Source organism: Phoxinus phoxinus (genome assembly GCF_949152265.1).
Source record: "Phoxinus phoxinus genome assembly, chromosome: 18".
NCBI lineage: Eukaryota > Metazoa > Chordata > Actinopteri > Cypriniformes > Leuciscidae > Phoxinus > Phoxinus phoxinus.
Genome location: NC_136893.1, coordinates 10598545 through 10617814, shown reverse-complemented (window position 1 = coordinate 10617814; position 19270 = coordinate 10598545). Strand labels below are relative to the sequence as shown.

General features: G+C 36.2%; 3 protein-coding genes across 10 annotated transcripts; 1 reads left to right on the top strand and 2 right to left on the bottom strand.

Moving 5' to 3' along the window:
* Positions 1-5511: 5511 nt before the first annotated feature.
* ciroz (ciliated left-right organizer protein containing ZP-N domains) lies at positions 5512-12431 on the bottom strand. 2 transcript variants are annotated; one of them, XM_079587907.1, is made up of 11 exons: positions 11728-12431; positions 10691-10773; positions 10510-10611; positions 9515-9639; positions 9264-9407; positions 9153-9191; positions 8927-9064; positions 7692-7776; positions 7412-7608; positions 6816-6939; positions 5512-6694 (listed from the first exon to the last, which is right to left on the bottom strand). In XM_079587907.1, the coding sequence occupies exons 2-11, from the start codon at positions 10695-10697 to the stop codon at positions 6453-6455; spliced, it is 1203 nt and encodes a 400-aa protein (XP_079444033.1). In that variant the 5' UTR covers positions 10698-10773; positions 11728-12431; the 3' UTR covers positions 5512-6452. The 2 variants fall into 2 exon arrangements, with proteins under 2 accessions (XP_079444033.1, XP_079444032.1); XM_079587906.1 differs by lacking the exon at positions 11728-12431 and adding an exon at positions 10858-11013.
* Positions 11748-16972, top strand: tardbpa (TAR DNA binding protein a). 6 transcript variants are annotated; one of them, XM_079587911.1, is made up of 7 exons: positions 11748-12471; positions 12587-12750; positions 13144-13284; positions 13467-13652; positions 13740-13824; positions 14594-14740; positions 15492-16972. In XM_079587911.1, exons 1-6 carry the CDS (start codon positions 12231-12233, stop codon positions 14686-14688), a joined length of 912 nt encoding a protein of 303 aa, XP_079444037.1. In that variant the 5' UTR covers positions 11748-12230; the 3' UTR covers positions 14689-14740; positions 15492-16972. The 6 variants fall into 6 exon arrangements, with proteins under 6 accessions (XP_079444037.1, XP_079444039.1, XP_079444035.1 ...); XM_079587913.1 differs by having other exon boundaries at positions 11756-12471; positions 13482-13652; positions 15492-16456; XM_079587909.1 differs by having other exon boundaries at positions 11801-12471; positions 13740-14263; positions 15492-16456.
* A 117-nt stretch (positions 16973-17089) lies between these two features.
* On the bottom strand, positions 17090-18546 carry sst6.2 (somatostatin 6.2). Of its 2 annotated transcripts, XM_079587914.1 has the most exons (3): positions 18451-18546; positions 17977-18141; positions 17090-17311 (listed from the first exon to the last, which is right to left on the bottom strand). In XM_079587914.1, exons 2-3 carry the CDS (start codon positions 18124-18126, stop codon positions 17108-17110), a joined length of 354 nt encoding a protein of 117 aa, XP_079444040.1. In that variant the 5' UTR covers positions 18127-18141; positions 18451-18546; the 3' UTR covers positions 17090-17107. The 2 variants fall into 2 exon arrangements, with proteins under 2 accessions (XP_079444040.1, XP_079444041.1); XM_079587915.1 differs by lacking the exon at positions 18451-18546 and having other exon boundaries at positions 17977-18249.
* Positions 18547-19270: the final 724 nt, after the last annotated feature.

Genomic DNA, 19270 nt, shown 5'->3' with positions numbered 1-19270 from the left:
AGATTCAACTGAGCTTTTTTTTTTTTAGTTTAATATAATTTAAGATGAAATGACTTATACAGCCAAGTTGATTATACTTCAAGGCCGGGTTTTACAGACAGGGCTTAGATTAAGCCAGGATTAGGCCCTAGTTAAATTGAGACATGTAAGTAGCTTTTAAAAATGTGCCTGAGAAAAAACATAACTGATGTGCATCTTGAGGCAAAACAATGGCACTGACATATTTTAGGATATACCAGTGCACGTTGTTTTCAGTTAAAACATGCATTTTAGTCCAGAAATGCAGGACCAGAAACCTAAAACCAGCCAAATATACACTGTAAAAATATATTTTCATGATTTGTTATCACAACTTTTTATCTTTTGTCAAATCAACTTCGATAACTAATGTCTAATAATTTAATTACAACAAACTCAAAATTTTAACTTTTAAACCAAAAGTTAAAAACAAAGTTAAACCAACTTTTTATTTTTACAGCTGCCTAGACAGCAACTGAACTTAAGTTTTTTTTTTTTTTTTTACAGTGTGTTTTCTATTTGCATATATTTTAAAATGCAATTTATTCCTGTAATGACAAATCTGAATTTGCAGTAGCCTTTACAGTCTTCGGTGTCACACGATTCTTCAGAAATCATTCTAATATGCTGATCAATAAACATTTCTTATATAATCAATGTTAAAAACAGTGGATGTTTAATATTATTGTGGAAAGAGTAACAATCTATGATGAATAGAAAGATAATACAATTATAAATGTCTTTAGTCATTTTTTATTATTTAATGTATCTTTGCTGAATAAAAGTATTCATTTCTTTCAAATAAAATCTTACTGACCCACACTTCTGAACTGTAGTGTATATATAAAATTCAGTTTGCTGATGCTAATGGCTCAGAAATCACACAGTCCACCTTTAACCTCTTTTCCAGGAAGAGATGGCTAGTAAAACGCAGCAAGACCGTCATATCGCTCTAATACATGAGCAAACAGAGGAGTCTTTACCAGCGTGTCGTACGTGCGCCGCTGTACAGCTTACGTGGCTTTTGGTAGCTGAGAGACATGATTATTCAGAGGTAATATTTTATCTTAGCAGTTTACAGAGCTTTGTTTGCCATTCTTTCAAGCAGGGGATAAAAGAGCAGCCTTGGCGTGCTGGCTCTGATTATGATCTAATTGTTAACATTCAGTGTGCCTTATTATCAATCTGGTGCCTTACAATGAGCAGTTAGAGCTTTGTTAGTGTTGGCAGAAGGCTCTGAGAGAGCGGTTCTGCTACCGGTGGTGCATTACAGAAGTACTAGTTAGCACTAAGGTGGCATGAGAGGAGCCCCTGCCGCCAATGACAACAACAACAACAAACAAACAGGAATTGATGGCAAGCGTTTATTATCTGGTTTAATTGCTCATCATCTGGAGGATCTGACAGTTGTGGTTAATGAGAGAGAGAGGAGAGGCGCAGGCTGTTGGCAGAGGGCTTCACAGCAAAAGAGGATGCTGGGAGAAGGGGAGGGAGAGTGGGGGAGTTTGACACCGAGATCTGGAGCAACTCATTCCAGTCGAACAGAAGCAGTGGATGCAAGCGAAATCATTTTCTAATCAAAATAGCAGTCAGAAAAAGCGTTCGCTTTATTTCCGCTGAGCTCTTTGCAAGTCTATTTAACCTGGATGTCATTACCGCACACTCGAATTAGGCCCCGTGTGTAATCAGATGGTGAACACACACAGGATATCACAAAAACTCAACCCCTCATCTGGGCTACAGGCCTGGACACGGTTCAAAAGGAGACCTCCTACGACATCAGGCACGTACCAAACCAGTTCAAACTGACGATCGCCAGAACAAGGCCTCGGTGAGATATAACGCTGCAGCTAATGCAAACATCAACTGCTTAATGGACTTTAGCTTACAAGATCAGGACAAGACAGTTTAATATGTGTCACAATTCAATCTTAATCTCAGAACTAAACCTGTCAGGTGGGTGAGTCTGTCTATCCCGCTTTACTGCTGAATAGCTGTCATAGTTAGTGAAGATAATGAAAAACTGTGAATAGATGGAGAATACGTTTCACGGGATATTTAGAACTATATTGTCACTGAATTACACAGAAGACTGTATTGCACGAATATAAACTTTGACCTTTAATAAATCAACATACTGTAGCTGCTTTTGAAAAACATTTTATTTTGCTGTTGTGTTCGCTGTGCCTATACTGAGAAAAGCAGCTTATGGATCATTTTTAAGTTTTAATTTTAAGTTTTAAATGTAAAATAAAATAAAATAAAAAGGTTATGTGACACTGAAGACAGAAGTAATGATGCTGAAAATACAGCTTTGCCATAACAGGGATATATTACATTCCAAAAAATATAGTATATATATTTTAATCAAAATTAAAATATTTTTACAGGTTTTAATGCATTTTTTATCAAATAAATGCAGCCTTGGTGAGCAGAAGATCTTCTGTCAAAATCCAAAACATTCTAAAAAATTAAACGGTAATTCAAAAAGTGTGGGTTCAAAAGTCTAAGACCACTAGTGAAAATGCTTGTGTTGAGCATTTTTCTATTTTTAACATTGTATATTTTGTAGTACTGACATTATACATTTTCTCATTTTCAATCATTTTTTAATTGTTAATATTACTTAAATCAAAATCCTTATATATATATTGTTCTAAATATTATTCCTTTTTTTCAGGGTTTAAATATGATTTGTAATTTCAAATGTTCAATGTGGTCTCAGACTTTTAGGACCCCACAACGATGTGATAAAATAACATGTCATGAAGTACCCATTATATGTCTTGGACTATTTTTGAAATTGCTTTGTATGATTCACACAAATGGGAAGTTTAGATTAGGCCTAATGCACAATTGCAAACAGTAATCTTCATTATACAATGATAAAAGGAAAATATGTGAAAGCATATATACCATTCATGAGGCACACTAATAATAAAAAAGGGCTTTTCCATTCATTTCCAAACATTATAATCAATGGTAAATTGAAGACATGAAGAAAACTGCTTCATCAGCTTTAACTTACTAAGAGGGGCACGATGCCAATGGGAAACACCCTCCCAAAAACCACTGCTGCTAAACTCATTCACAAATCTCCCATTGAGAAACTCTGGCACTGCTGAAACACAGCGTATGCCTGCATTCTGCCCACTGCTGCAGATATGCACCCGCACACATGGGAATCATTAGGGCACGCAAGTTGGCGAGTGTCCCTAGCAACCAGCTGCATCTGTTTATGTTTACCTTCACGCTCCTACCAGCTAATGCCATGAGTACATCTGCTACTGTGCAACGAAGCTGTGGTTACATGCATGGTTGACCCATGATTCTGTAATTGCCCAGCAAGTAAGATAAAGAGTCAGAGCGTAACCACCAAAGCCTTCCCTTCCCTTCCAAGAGCCTCTTTCCTCTGCCAGCTTTTGTCCTGTTGTGGAAAGCCCATTGCTGAATCAGTTCAACAAATTGAGCCGCAATTGTAAGCCTGCTATTACAAACCTGAGCAAGAAATAGTAACACCGACGGATGATATATAGCAGGTTCCAAGTCATTTGAACCGCATTTAAATATATATATATAGTTTCAAAAATTTCATAAAAATGTGGTTCAAAAGTCTATTTCGCATTTTTCTATTTTAATAAGAGAATCTCACATTCAAGTCAAGTCAATTGAGAGATAATAAATGTTTGTTACTATATTTGTTATTAGAATTTTTTTTAAAATTATATTTATAATATTTTTTGAATAAAATAAAAAATGTTCACTGTTTTTTTTTCACTTTTGGATCTCACTGTACACTGTATAATATGATCAATAAGTTATTTCAACATATATTTTTACGTTGCGTTAACTCTGCAAAATAAGTTAAGCCAACTACAAGATATACAAGATTAATTAACTAATTTTTAAAGGTAGTTTAATATAATTTAAGTTGACTTCAATTTTTAAGTACAACTTGGATGTTTAAGGCAGCAATTTTGTTTACAGTTTTTGTTTTTTCACTGATGTGATTTAGAATTTGTTTTAATGAACAAATTGTGATATACGTTTCAACCAAAGGAGGGCTGAAATAAATCTTCAATTAAAAAAAAAAAATACGAGAACAAAGTTTTGGTAATGTGTGACTGTTTAACTCATATCGTTATCAATTATGACAATTAAAAACATCTCTGAAAGTAATGCAGAATTTAACCAGTGTGTGGTTTCAAACATCTCACAGATGTGCAACTCATATGAAAAAGAAAAGGAGGGGGACATGAAAGGAATTTTTAAGCCTACACTAATAACATAATGGCTCAAAACAGCCACATGAAAGACTTGAGATGTTGGTGTACTTTGTGCTGTTATTGTGTTTCCTGTTCACAAGTTCATGCAACAGATGCCAAAGAAAACCCTGGCGGCGTGGCCCCCCTCTGACCCCCGGGTGAGTATTACACCGTGCCGCAGTGCAAAGCTCTAGAGGACACATTATCTAATGCATACAAATGTGCTCTTGTTTTGTCATTTAATATAGAAGACATATTTTCAGACACAAACACAATTAGGATGAGAAAGGGTGTTCTTTGGTTTTCTCAAATATCAAAACTGTAATCACAATAAATTTTATAAGTGGTCTTTTTTTTTTTTTCTCCAGATGCTCAGAATTTAGAAGAATATCTTGCCTGGGTTACATTAAAATGGCCTGCCCTTTCAAACGTCTAATTGAATTCATTCAAGCGTGGGAAATTGCGTAGTAAAGGAAAATTAACTAACCTCACATTTGAGGTTGTTTTTCCACTGGATCTGAGTATGTACATCAATGTCTTATGAGTAAAATAAATTATGGCCATAAAGCGTCATTCATGCGTATGAAAAAAATATATATGTGTATTTTAGAGCAACTGACACTGACCTCAACATTTAGCAAAGTTTTACACACAGTGATGATCATTGCCTTGAAGTGAGCTGGAATGTTTTGCAAAAGCCAAACACTGAACAACACTGACCTCTTCTGGCTGTTCAACATACTGCCACTGTGAGCTTGCTAGCCAGCATCAGAGTGTAACTAATGACAAAATAGTACAGTAAAATTACAGGTTTACAACAGAGATCACAACCTTGAAGGAAAACGCTCTTATGTTGACGCTCTGGTGTTTGTCCACATCATAAACATCCAGACCACAAACACAATGTGTATTAATCCAGATCATGTGTCATAACATTATGTTATTTGTTTTATTTACTTTTTGTAAGGTATAATGCACAGAAAATAGTCCGTGTACCAATGTACTAAACTTCGGCCAAGCAACAATTATCACAGTCATATTAATACAGAAGTCATCTGAGGTCATTTTTACTAGAATCAATAACTGAGACGCAAGATAACACCAGTTGCGTTTGTAAGAGACAAGGGAGAGCGAGTCTGCGGTGTGATATGAGAGACATGAAAATAATGCCAGTACGTAAGAGTGTTAAATGAACAAATATTTCACTTATTAAAAGAACCAAGTAATTATGTTGAATTATTGTTTATTAAAAGTTTATCAAGTAAAAGAAATAACATTATGTCCAATTAATTTTATTACACAGCATATAGTATATCAGTATACTGTACATATTTTAAATGAATGTGGCTTTTGTGTACATAGTATAACTATTGATTGAAAAGCGATTTCGAGGGAGGACCCGAGTTCTCACGACCCAGATAATCAGATGATATGCAGCAATATATGGCCGACCCTGAGTATTAGGACATTTTAGACAGATGAATGCTGCGACGGACCAATTAGAATCAAGTATTCCAAAGAGCCACGTTATAAATAAACAATCGATATAGATCTAAATACACCTAAATAATCATATAATACAAAAACATTACAGAAACTGTACTTGAGATACTACATTATGGCAATTTCTAAACTGTCAGGCACTTTCTGTCTTTCAGGGAAGCGACTGGGATAGTTAGTGAACAACTTGACAATTAACCCTTTTTTTTTTGCTAGATACAAAATGTATTGCTGTTCCACATTTACTCCTGAGAGGAAACACACCGCTGAGAGAGTTCTAAGACAGTAGCTTGTTTTTAACTGGCATGACCAACACAGTCTTAGATGTAATCATTCCCCGCATGTGATTCCAATGGCACTTTGCTTGTCAACGGAAAAGATGCATGGGTCCACTTGACTGTTGTGTTGTAAATCCCAGTCTGAGTGAAAATGGCGCTTAAATGTGTAGCTGTATTTCAAATTGTGATTACATCTGCTGTGATTAATGGACTACCAATTGTAATAGTGTAGTATGGAAAATCACTGACACGTGCAGTTGGTACCTGCATCTCCATCCGTTGTGCATTACGGCCCCTCACAGTTAATGATGCATGAACTTCTGGAGGGGGATCTGTTGTTCTCTAGGATGTAAAGTTTAGCTGCAGTCGCTTTTTTTCCCATCATCTCCATTTATGGTGAAAGACGAGATGATGTTCTAAGATCCTCAGTTGTTTGGATTTGTTGGGTTGGTACCAATGTTATGCTGGTTGCTGTCTGTGATGCTGTAGACGTAGTCTTTAGTGGCACGGAAGGAGTAAACTCTTTGTTGGAATCAACAGGAGCTTCTGGCTCACCTGTAATCCCCTCAGGAGAATGCGTTGTGAAATTGGCTTCTTTTGGTTCATCATGCATCGAATGTGATTTTAACATCTCTGAAATACATTTGTATCAATTTTTAGTTTTGAAATCCTGATTGAGGATTCAAGCGGTCTACGAGACACTAACCTGAACATAAAAAGAAGTGACTAAGGAACTTTTTGAACCGACACTAACCTGAACATGGTGAGGTGTTTTCCATGGTCCAGTGCATTTTGTGATTTGTCTCTTTAAAGGTGAGAACCGCGTCTATCTTGTAGAAATTTTGCTGAAGTGTCTCACCTTCCTGACCACTGCACTCCTAAAAAATACATAATTACAGTACTGTCCCAATTACAAGTGATAAATAAAAAATATTTTTAAATTAAATTGAAAATGTAGAGATCCTTATTTCAAAGCTTCAAAACTCTTTAATTTAAAAACTGTATGTATTTTAAAATGTAATTTATTCTTGTGATGGCAAAGCTGAATTTTCAGTCTTCAGTGTCACATGATCCTTCAGAAATCATTCTAATATATTGATTTGCTGCTCAATAAACATTTCTTATTATTATTAGAGTTGAAAACTGGAGTTTTGCTTAATATGCAAATAATTTAAAGTAAAAAAGAACACAATTTATTTGAAATAGAAACCTTTTGTGACATTTGAGATATCTTAATATACTGTACTTTGTTGATCAATTTAATGTAACATTGCTGAAAAGAGGTATGCCTTTATTTAAAAAAAAAAACTTTAATGGTAGTGTATATGTATAAAGTTATTCACTACTGACCTTTTTCTGTTGAATGTGTGATGTGGGAATGACAAGCTGCACAAAGTCACACGTCTCTGACCAGGTGAATGTGTCGGTCTGTTCCACAATCACATTGCTAACTGACAGGGTCTCATTTTGATATCCACCTCTCTTGGTCAAGCCCATGCGCCGTTTATAGACATGCAGCACCGTGTCCTCAGATGACAACTGGTTCACTGAAAGAAACATGAAGAATGGCAGAATAGAAATATTGCAAAATAAAGAAGTTAAATGCTATAATATGACCTTAGTAACAAACCATTTGGGCAGGTCGCCTCCATGCTGTAGGCATAATGGCCACTGACCAGTTTGAGAGGTAAGAAATGTCCTTCAGATTTGAAAACCTAAAAGATTAGGATACTTTAAATGCAAAAAAAACCAAAAAAAACACCTGCTGTTGAATTGTTTGAAGCACACGGTGGATTAAATAAGAGGTTTATAGTCAATTCTTTAGCCAGTTTGGCTACTTTTGACCAGTGGTTGAAATGCTGAAATTCACATATTTATATCACATATCATATATATATATTTATGAATGAACTTTGCGTAGCATTTTTATTATTACGTGGATAATAGACATTTTGAACTTTGGAATTCACTCCCACTTTCATTTCCAGCCCTGCTTTTGACTCAACTAAAGCACAAAGGATCAAAATAAGCATTCAGTGACCAAAAATATGCCATTCACTTACAAACCACTAGGCGGCACACTACTAGTTCAAGCAATGTCGGAAAGTTACAAAGGCTGGGGGCAACAACAAAAAAAGCAAACGAAAGTGACAAAAAAAACTCCTCAAATTGAAAATAATGACGTTTTTGGAATGTCTGATATATATATATATATACACACACAAATGTTCAAAACTGTGTGGTCTGTAATTTTTTTTTGTTATTCAGTAAGGATGCAGTGCATTGATCAAAAGTGGGAGTAAAGACTTTTAAATGAAAAATAAATATTTTTAAAATAGAATATATTAAGTAGCACAACAGTTTTCAACGTTGATTTTAAAAGAAATGTTTATTGAGCAGCAAATCAGCATATTATAATGATTTCTGAAGAATCATGTAACACTGAAGACTGGAATAATGATGCTGAATATTCAGCTTTGCATCACAGGCATAAATGACATTTAAAAAAAATATTCAAATAGAAAATAGTTATTTTAAACTGTAATAATATTTCACAAAGATTTTACTGTATTTTGATCAAATAAATGCAGACATGTGAGCATAAAAGTGAATTTTAATGAGTTGATTAAAGTTGACCATTTGTCAAAAACAGACACATTAGACACAGTATCAATTTATATTAGAATATGCACTCGTCTCACACTAAGATTTTTAAAAATCAACTTTTGAAGGGTGGATGGTGTTTGGGGGGAGGACAGGGGTGCACGAATATTAAATATTTACAATAAATTGTATTAAAAAAAATATTGCTTCGTTACTAAGCTATTACAAATTCTCACAGCCACAATCTGACAGCAGTCTTACCTGCACAGGACTTAAGACGGTGCCCCTCCTCCCTTGAACTGTTATGTTTGGTTTGTGCATTTCAACATTTACTTGAATAAGACTGGAATCCTCCAAAGCCACCACCAGACTCCCTCTCAAGGCCAGAGACCAGTCGAGCTGAGTCGAAAAATCACATCAGAAATATTCCACATTAGATTCATTCATCTCTTCGAGACATCACACATTAACATTTATTATAAATTACCTCATTGCTCCAGTTATCCATAGGGATCTCTCTGGTTACCTTGAACACACAAAAAAGAGCTTTGAAAAAATGAAAAGAGAGAGAGCAAGAGAGGAAATCACATATTCTTACCTGAATGAAGTCTGAATCACACTGGATGTACTCTCTGTTAGGAGGCGCTAACACCGCTGGACACTTCATCATAAACTTTTGAGTCCTGCCTCCAAAACGACTTACTCTCTTCAGCAGGTTCAGCACAATCACATAACTGCCATGCTAAAATATCACCACCAAATGTTATTCTGTCATGCAGTGATATAAAAGGGACATATTTATATCTGCAACACAACATGTTTTAGTGACAAACAGGGACATTTTCTGACCTCTAACTGGACAAAACATCCACTGTACATGACTCTGAAGATATAGTTCTTGTCCAGATCTCGGTGTAGGGCAAACCCACATGAAGACAGCTTATGGTTTAGATATTCCATGGACACCAGACCCACTGGAAAGAGCAAGAGATTTATAAAACTAGTACACAGAACATATTTTGAAATACATTTACCTAAAATGCAATTTACATTTTTCATTAAATGTTTTTATTGCTGGTCATACTCACACCTTACACTGTCTGTGTTACTGTGTGACATGGAACTCTTAAAGTAACTTTATATCATTATATTAAGTATAAAAAGTAGTATATTTATGAAAAGTCTATAATGTTTCTAAAGTTTTAGTTAACATATAAGTTTGTTTTCATATAATATTATTACTTTAATATATTTCTATATTTCTATTAGATAAACTTAATTTATCCCCCAAGTGAGAAATTCACATTTCATTATATATATATTTTAATTATTTAATTTTATATATTTGAGTGTCCTATCCAACATCAGGTAATGACAAAATAATTATATCAAAATGTCAAATATGTAATGTGGATACCATCAGGTTTTTTCCCAGAAACCTTTATATTATTTACATGTGAAAAATTGTTCATTAATGATCAGTTTAATTTCTTCTCTTATGTTAAAGGGATAGTTCACACAAAAATGTTGTCATAATTTACTCACCCTCATGTTGTTCTAAACGTGTATGAGTTTCTTTCTTCTGTTGAACACAAAAGAAGATATTTGATAACCAGAGAGTTGACGCACCCATTGACTTCCATAGTATTTTTTTCCTACTATGGAAGTCAATGTGTGCTGTCAACTGTTCGGTTATCAAATATCTTCTTTTGTGTTCAACAGAAGAAATAAATCTATACAGGTTTGGAACAACATGAGGGTGAGTTAAGTAATGACAAAAGTTTCATTTTTGGGTGAACTATCCCTTTAAATTCAGTAATTCAATGTCCATGCATAAATCTCACCTTGAATCCTTAATATTCCAGAAAGCCAAAGCCTCAATCCCTCAATTCTCATTCTATGGATCCAAAGTTCCATGTACTCAGAGAAACATTCCACATCGCCCTCTAGGAAAATGAAAATCAGTCATTACTTGATTCTTTTACTTCAGTGCAAAGACTATAACATACTACAAAAAGAATGTACCTGTCATGCTTGCAGATGGGCTGCCTACCCAGTCTCTCTTCTGAAGCCGCAAAACATTTCCCCGTATGGGCAAAATGAAGTGTCTGTGTGAAGCAAAAAGACAACAATATCAATTTTAGTAATATTACAGGAGAAAATACTTAAAGCATAAGCATACAGTTACTTACACTGTAATAAGTAAAACCCTTGTGAGCATCAGCAACATGGTTCATTCATTGTGTGTTGGTTCATAAGGACAGAGTATTTTATACTGCTTACAAGTCAGCTGTGTTTGTCTTTTTAGGTTACAAGTGAGTGAGAGCAAGGAAGGCGGACTCATTTCATCATAAAATTATATAACATGCACAAGAGTGAGAGAAGCAATGGAAGGAGGGGAACCTGCACCTGCACAGCAATAAAAAATGTCTTCCATCCTTTCATTCACTTATTATGCCTAACATGATGCTTTATAGTTTCCAAATAAAATGTCTACACTTCATAAGTTAACAGTTGTTATCAAGATTGGGGCAAGGTAATCATTGAGTAGCCTAATTGTGATTTTGCTATAAAATTGCATGTTTGCCTGTTAACTGTTATTGATTATATCATTGTTGATGTACACATTGTGTGACGATTGACGAATCCTGTCCACTATGTGATAGTTTTACAATACAGACAATATAATCATACAATATAATAACATTCTAAATACAACATGCATATATATATATATATATATATATATATATATATATATATATATATAACACCTTGGTTGCACACTTTACTGTTAATTTAACAGACATTTGTCTTAAATCTATTGTTTTACAGTGCTTTTGTCTGTTCTGGGTCTGATGTAACGAACCTGTAAGATAAGATATGAGAAGCTTTCAACATTACAGTGGATTCTTGCATATTTTACTTTATTTCTGTCGTTTTAAATGGAAATTAGAACCCCACCGGCACATCATAATCATAAACAAAACAAGACATAATCACACCTTCTGACACAATATATCACAAATTATGTTATGCGTTAAAAAAAGTTAACATCGTACATTTACAAACCCCTCCATGTGCTGTGATGAGACGGCCCAAACTGATGATGTCATTCCTTCAGTGACGCATCTTGGGTGGCCATTTTATCAGTTTTGGGGGTCGGAACAGCAACTGGATGCATTGGTCCACTCGTTTTCTTTATTTTTATTACTTTAAATCGCTTGTTTTAATCGCAATCTGCAGATAAGCACGCACAGTCGATGAGTAGGTATTTGCAAAGCGTTGAAGTTAGCGGAAACCGGGTGCGGCGCGCCATTCATTTCTAACGTGCGCGCGGTTAGCAAATAGCTTAGCATAGCTAATGGCACCCCGCATTCATTGACTACAGTCGCACGCAAACAATAGACATAACACTTGTTGCCAACAAATTTGTGTTTGTGTTTACTTTTGAAGTCTTTCCGGTTTACTAGTTTCGGTTTCAGCTTGGTTAACTTAAGTTAGTTGCCTTATAGCTGAATTATTGGTTTGGTCGGAAGCTCTTAGCTTAGCTCTCGGTGTAATCATGACTGAGTGCTATATTCGCGTCGCGGAGGATGAGAACGAGGAGCCGATGGAGATCCCGTCCGAGGAGGACGGCACCGTGCTGCTCTCAACCGTTGCCGCGCAGTTTCCCGGTGCTTGCGGCCTTCGATACCGTAGCCCCGTGTCTCAGTGCATGAGAGGGGTCCGACTAGTGGAGGGGGTTCTTCATGCACCCGAATCAGACTGGGCCAATCTGGTGTACGTGGTTAATTATCCAAAAGGTATGATCAGACCTTGTTAATATTGTGCTTATTTGATTGCAAGGACATATAATGCATTTTGATGTAAATGTTAATTCGATCTATTTGATTTTCATTAAACGAATGCACTTTTCAGATAACAAGAGGAAGATGGATGAAATGGATGCTGCATCGGCTGTGAAGATCAAGAGAGGTGTGCAGAAGACATCAGATTTGATTGTGCTTGGGTTGCCGTGGAAAACAACAGAGCAAGACCTGAAAGATTACTTCGGCACTTTTGGAGAGGTGATCATGGTGCAGGTTAGTATGAACAAACCTAAAAGGATAGTTCACCCTAAACAAAAAAAACTAAAATTTACTCACCGTCATGTCGTTCCAAACCGTTATGATGAGTTTTCATCTGTGGAGCGGAAAGTAGCATTTGGAGGATGGTGACTGCCAAGTTTTTAGGCTGTTTTACAAAAACACAATGAAAATAGCCTTTCATTGTATGGAAAAAGCCGTTCAGAATTTGACAATAAATAACTCCTTGGAGTTCCATGAAAGGATGAGAGTCATACAGGTTTTGAAAGACATGAAAGTGAGCAATTAATGAGAGAATTGGGTTCACTCTTACCTAAATGTTAGTCATGCATCACACATTCTGTATGTGAAATAAAAGCTGTGACACTAAGCGTTACCTTTTTTCCTCAGGTGAAGAGAGATACAAAAACTGGAAATTCCAAAGGATTTGGCTTTGTGAGATTTACAGAATACGAAACACAAGTAAAAGCCATGTCCCAACGGCATATGATCGATGGAAGATGGTGCGACTGCAAACTCCCCAACTCAAAGGTATGTCTACAACACTTAAGTCACGTAATACCACACATAGTTAAAATTATTTGTGTTTAGAAGTATTAAGCTATTTCAGATTTAAATTTGAACATACACATTTTATCTTTCAAATGTATTGATATGCGCTTGTCGTTCTGAACACTGCATGAATATTCCCTGTTTTCTATTAAATGATTTAGTATTTCCTGGAACAGGCTGGCCCTGATGAGCCTATGAGAAGCAGGAAAGTGTTTGTTGGCCGCTGCACAGAGGACATGACAACCGATGAGCTTAGACAGTTTTTTATGCAGTATGGCGAAGTCACAGACGTGTTCATCCCCAAACCTTTCCGAGCTTTTGCCTTCGTCACCTTTGCAGATGATCAGGTCAGTCTCTTATCTGTTTCAGTCTCGTGATTTGGCTTGCTTTCGTTCTCTGCTCATTTTAACGGATCCCACTCCCCTCCACTCCAGGTTGCCCAGTCTCTGTGCGGTGAGGACCTGATCATCAAAGGAACCAGTGTGCACATCTCCAACGCTGAGCCTAAGCACAATAATAGTAGGCAAATGATGGATCGTGGGCGATTTGGGGGGTTTGGGGGGCAGGGCTTTGGTAGTAGTCGCAGTCCAAACAGTAATGTGAATTTTGGGGCCCTTAGCCTGAATCCAGCCATGATGGCAGCTGCTCAGGCAGCTCTGCAGAGTAGCTGGGGCATGATGGGAATGCTGGCCAATCAGCAGAATCAGACACCTGCCTCCGGCACCACTCCTAGCGGGCAGAACAGTGTTAGTAGAGATCAGAACCAGAGTTATAACCCAAGCAGCAATAACTACAACACTGGCAGCTCAGCTAGTCTCGGGTGGGGGGCGGGCACTAATACGGCCACAGGCACTGGGTTCAACTCTGGCTTTGGATCTAGCATGGAGACAAAGTCCAGCTGGGGAATGTAGAGGGATTTGAATTCAGTCATGAAGTATCCTAATATCTAGGTTGTTTGGTAAGTATTTTGAGAGAAGAAAGTTTAGTCAGATATTATGTCCCTTACATATTTGCCTTTGATTTTGTAAAACTCTGAATGTTCTTCGTATACATATGATGATTGCTCTTTAAGATTCATTTAGTGGTTGCAATTGTTAGGAGTGTAATGAACACTATAAGATTTTTTTCCCTTATGGATAAAATGTATTTGATTTTCAGTAAAACCACATATCTGAGCATTCAGTACATTTAAAGATGCTCCATGTGGAAAGCAATTTGAGTTGTTCTCTGCAGTTTTTTTTTCCCTCAACGTTTTTTATGGTCAAGCCTTCATAAATCTCTTCTACAGTTCATCACCTCTTTTCCAATTTCCCGGGAGGAAGCCCCTCGTTGGCCGCAATGTTCGAGAGATCTCAGTATCAGTTCCCTTCTTCCCATGTGTAAATGCTTTGCCATCAAAGAGCACAGCTTCACTCTGCATATACTGTGTTAGACGGTGGGTGTTGTCTTTTTTTCCCCCTTTTCATGGATGAAATCTGTCCGCTTTTTTGAGAGCTGAGAGTGAAATGGTGATGGATTGTTGGTGCGCCACGAGTGAGACTGAATGAGCGAACGCACTGAGAGAGAGAGAACTTGAACGCAAGTGTGCGATGCCGAAAAGCGACGTGATGGCTGTGAGAAGAACCTGTGTGAGCGAGTGTGAACAGAGGCAGCGAGTGTTTTTTTTTCTGTAGGACCATCAGAAGGACATTCATTTACATTCTTCCGTCCCTCTTGTTCTGTCTACCTTCCTCCCTTTCTTATATTGCAATCATATATATATATATTAAAAAAAAAATAACCCCAAAAAAAAGATATATGTAGTGGAATGTTTAAGTGATCTACTAAATATTTGTGTTCTTGCTTAATTTGATGTGAATGCTGTGTATGGTGTGTGTTCTATCTCGCTGTTACTTAACTCATATGTGTGAGCGTGATGTGATGCTGTCTGTGGGCGGGGCTCTGGGAGTGGGCGGTGAATGAGGGTGAGCGTGAGCTTAACTGGGGTGATGTATTGATGATGAAAGTGAAGAATGCTTCAAGAAGAGGTTTCTTTTGTTATGTGTTTTGAATGCTTTTTATATGTTTTGTGAATCTAAGGGAACTCAAATAAAAAAAATAATAATTTGACTAGTTATTTTGATAGTGGCTTATTTGATTGAAGACATTAATTGAATTGCAAACACTTATTTAATTCGCATGTATAGGAACGTTGGACTCGGCGGGCCCAGGTTTACCTCAGAACCCTGAGTGAAGTCTATAATGGGAGATCTGAAGACTGAAGTTCACACAGTCCATCTGTGGAGACTGCTGCTGTATGCCTTTAACCTGAAAAGGGACTACGTCACTTCACTGTAACCATATTTCCCTGGAATCCTTATTGAAATTTCAATGGACAATTCCCAATTGGCTGGAGTGCATGACTAAAGACAGTTCAAGGCAATCTAAAAGCAGAGTTAAACCAATGCGTTCAAGGATCAGTCCTATCACAAATGACTTGATATCCATGCTTGTGTATTTCCAGCGCTTGTACGCAAGACGTCAATGCAGTTATTGATCTTGAGTCCTTCTGTTTGATTGCTTTTACATGATCTGTCCCACTGTAAATAGTTTACTTAGTTGAAAAGGCCTTTTTTCCATACAGTGACCTGTTGTGGTTGAACAGATAGGATTTTGTGAATGAGGTTTGTGTTATCAATGACTTGAATCACTTGCAGGATTTCCATTTTTTTTCAAAATGCATAATAAACATACACCGAGGAATTGTATCTGTTTTTATTTTTACCTGAAAAGTTGTGTAATTGTAAACATTCCATGTACGTTTTGAAGTGTAAAACTGCTCCTTTAATGTTTTTATTTTTACTGTTTTAGTTCATTGCAAACATACTAAGTAGTTTTGCTGTTTGTGGATGTATCACAGTGAGGAAAAACAGCTGGTAGTTTCTCCTCAGAAAGTGAATAACTATTATATAGAAACAATACATTTTCTTACTAAATTTTAATTAATTAATTTACTAAGGTTTAAAGAAATACATTTTAAAGTGTCATTTGTTTGACAGCTAATGTTGCTGACATGTTTTTAAAGCTGCAATGTAAAAATCTCTGTTTGTGTCAAACGACTTAAAATCTTTAGTGAACTTTTTTTTTTTTAGTTATAAAGTTGAAAACAAGCCATTTTTGATGGGACTACTCTGTATCCCTAGGCGAATGATCATAGTCATGCAGCCTACAGGTGAGTCCTGTTTTGGGCTTTGTTTACTACTATTGTAAGTGTCTTTCTATTTTTAAACTGAGGCAACGATATTTTTGAATAATCGAGTATTAATGCTGTCAATTGAACTTAACCTGTCTTTGTCAGACAGGTTTTAATTGTGACTGGGTTACACCAGATCAACAGGCCACATCTACTTACAAGAAGTTTCCTTAAGTTTACATTAGGTGGTGCCAAAACTACACTTGATGTTCGTTAGCTAAGCTATAATGGCGTAGCATAATGCTAGTCATTATTTTGAGGGTGTTTTAAAGTTATAGGATTGACAAGAAGAGATTTGTAGAACTTTTATTACACGTTTCTTTGGACTTGGATGTCAAACAGTATAAAGTGTACATGCAAAAGACTACTGTATTATTTGAAGATTGCTGTTAATTCAAACAAGCTGTTTAACACTGTAAATGTCTTCAGGCAAAAAAATACAATACAGGAACATCAAGCCAATGGATACATATTGATTTAAATACAATGTATGATTATATTGACAAACTGTAAAGGCAGGACTGTAGATTTCAACAGGCGTATCATCAGTATATGTTCTGTTTTCCAGTTTTAACATGAGGAGAAGGTCTTCCAGAAGAAGAGCTTGCATGGAGATTTATCTTTAGGGATTGGCTGTTCAACAACAGAATTCTCTCCCAGAGTGCCATTCAGAAAATCAGGGTCAATATCAGCTAGTTCTTTACTAGTGAGGTTCAGCTCTGCCATATCTGTCATCATCATCTTCAACAAGTCCTTTTGGTCTTTGGTAAGTATCTAGAAAATAAGAGACATTTCTGAGGGCTTGAATATTAGACCACTGCTATATTGATTTTTACAGCATTAACAGTATTAAAACACTGCAGCACAGTTATTTTTAGCTTATGATATAGATCTTAGGAAATGGCAACAAATATGACAACATGAATTTGATTTACACCCCAAAATCAACACGGGTGAATAGGGTAAAACTAACTAATAGCTACCAACCTTATTTCTCCAGATGATTAATAATTGTTTAATATTACAAGTTTTCTGAAATGTTTTATAAATACGCAAATCATTATCTAATTAAAAATGCACGGATTTGCATTAAATTATCATCGGATAACAGGATCAGAATTCTTATTTCATTTTGTTGACATCAGAGTTAAATGTTTTAACTTTTCAGATATCTGTGAATTTCATAAAAGATATCTCTTTCATCACTCAGAAAATACTGTCAGCAGCCAAATTTTTTTTTATATATATATAAATCAGGTGAATGAAATATGAACAAACCTATGTAAAAACCCTCAAGATATAAAAATAAGCCTGGAAACTTTTTTGTAGTTTGCTTGAGAAAAAAAGGCCTTTAAAAATATGCATTGTAATTGAAATCCACAGATACAAATGCAACAATAGCTCTGCCTGTAATATTTTGCTTAAAATTAGAGACTCACCTCATTGGTTTGTGATAGTTTGTCTGGTACAGGTAACGCCTCACCATTCCAGACCACAAGGACCAGAGGAAACAGGCTCAGCAGCATCCGCATAATAAACATGCTTCTCTCATCCGCTCCACGATTGTCCCACGCAGCTCCCATTGTCATGTTTTACAAAGGAGCCTTCAAAAAAAAAGATACTAATACAGTACAGGATAGGAAAGCCATTAGGAAATATCCTAATGTAGTCTAAATTAGGTTATTGGTAACTAAGAGGGCAAATTAGCATGTTTTAAGTAAACTAATTACTGGACTATTTTATATCCTTGTAGGATAAATATCCTTATCAAATGTTCAGTCATTTATTTCATAATTCCTGTATGATATATATCAACAAATACAATCTTCACATGCTCTAAAAGGCACCCTGAAGTCACCTTAACACAACCGTAATCATGCATAAAGATGAATCATGCTTGCTTATATACATACATCAGCTCTTAAAGGAAGTGTTGCTCTTTGGTATTTGTCAGTTCAAACTGCAGCATCTCGTGTTTGTGTCGGACTTAATGCGTAATCCGACTCCTCCCCACTGCTGCTGATGCATAATTAACCAGCAGACGGGTCAAAGGATGGGGTTCACTTCCTGTCCTGGCTCTCCATGTGCTGAATCACCTCATTCACCATGATGAGTCAGCAGCATTTACCTGCCATTTATTCGTTCTGCCGTTCTTGTAGCATTTCAAACTACATTAAAATGTTGCACGTTTCACCAGTACTTTGTTGAGTAGAGCTATATAACAAGCTTTCTTAAATAGCTGGACCATTGGAAAACCTTCATATAGGAGTGACGTCATTGGTCATATTCAGATCTTTGATCTTTAAACAGGGTGGAGATGTGTAGCCAGTGTGACTAAACCAGGAGCAAATGCTTATATACAGCCTTTATAATCCCATTTATTAATCTTTCTTTGCTTCAGCAATAAACATAGCTTACATATCAGAAAGCATTATGGTAAAAATGTACTATCGATATTTGTGCTACACAACTGTTAGATTTCACAAGAACCAGACAATCTGTAATTGTGTACACTGCCAGTATAATATGATGTACTGTAAATCTGAACAGTTTCAGTGTTATTATTATGAACAAAAACTAAATGAAAACTTGAACTTGAAACCTTAACAACCTGCCTGCAGTAAACATGAAAAGCAATAACACTAGACTGTGCTGAGAAATGTAACAGTGTTAAATGTTTTTAAATGATACCAGTTAGTGCGTTAACTTCGGCAGCACTAAAATACTGGATTT

Coding starts and splice junctions, on each gene's coding strand:
- ciroz (XM_079587906.1), bottom strand. CDS start 10,895: ATGTTGCTGATGCTCACAAGGGTTTTACTTATTACAGT. Junction 10,774..10,857: donor AGGGTTTTACTTATTACAGT/GTAAGTAACTGT, acceptor TGCTTCACACAG/ACACTTCATTTTGCCCATAC. Junction 7,777..8,926: donor CCGTCTTAAGTCCTGTGCAG/GTAAGACTGCTG, acceptor CTAATCTTTTAG/GTTTTCAAATCTGAAGGACA.
- tardbpa (XM_079587909.1), top strand. CDS start 12,231: ATGACTGAGTGCTATATTCGCGTCGCGGAGGATGAGAACGAGGAGCCG. Junction 12,472..12,586: donor CGTGGTTAATTATCCAAAAG/GTATGATCAGAC, acceptor TGCACTTTTCAG/ATAACAAGAGGAAGATGGAT. Junction 13,653..13,739: donor TCACCTTTGCAGATGATCAG/GTCAGTCTCTTA, acceptor CCTCCACTCCAG/GTTGCCCAGTCTCTGTGCGG.
- sst6.2 (XM_079587914.1), bottom strand. CDS start 18,126: ATGACAATGGGAGCTGCGTGGGACAATCGTGGAGCGGATGAGAGAAGC. Junction 17,312..17,976: donor AACTATCACAAACCAATGAG/GTGAGTCTCTAA, acceptor CTTATTTTCTAG/ATACTTACCAAAGACCAAAA.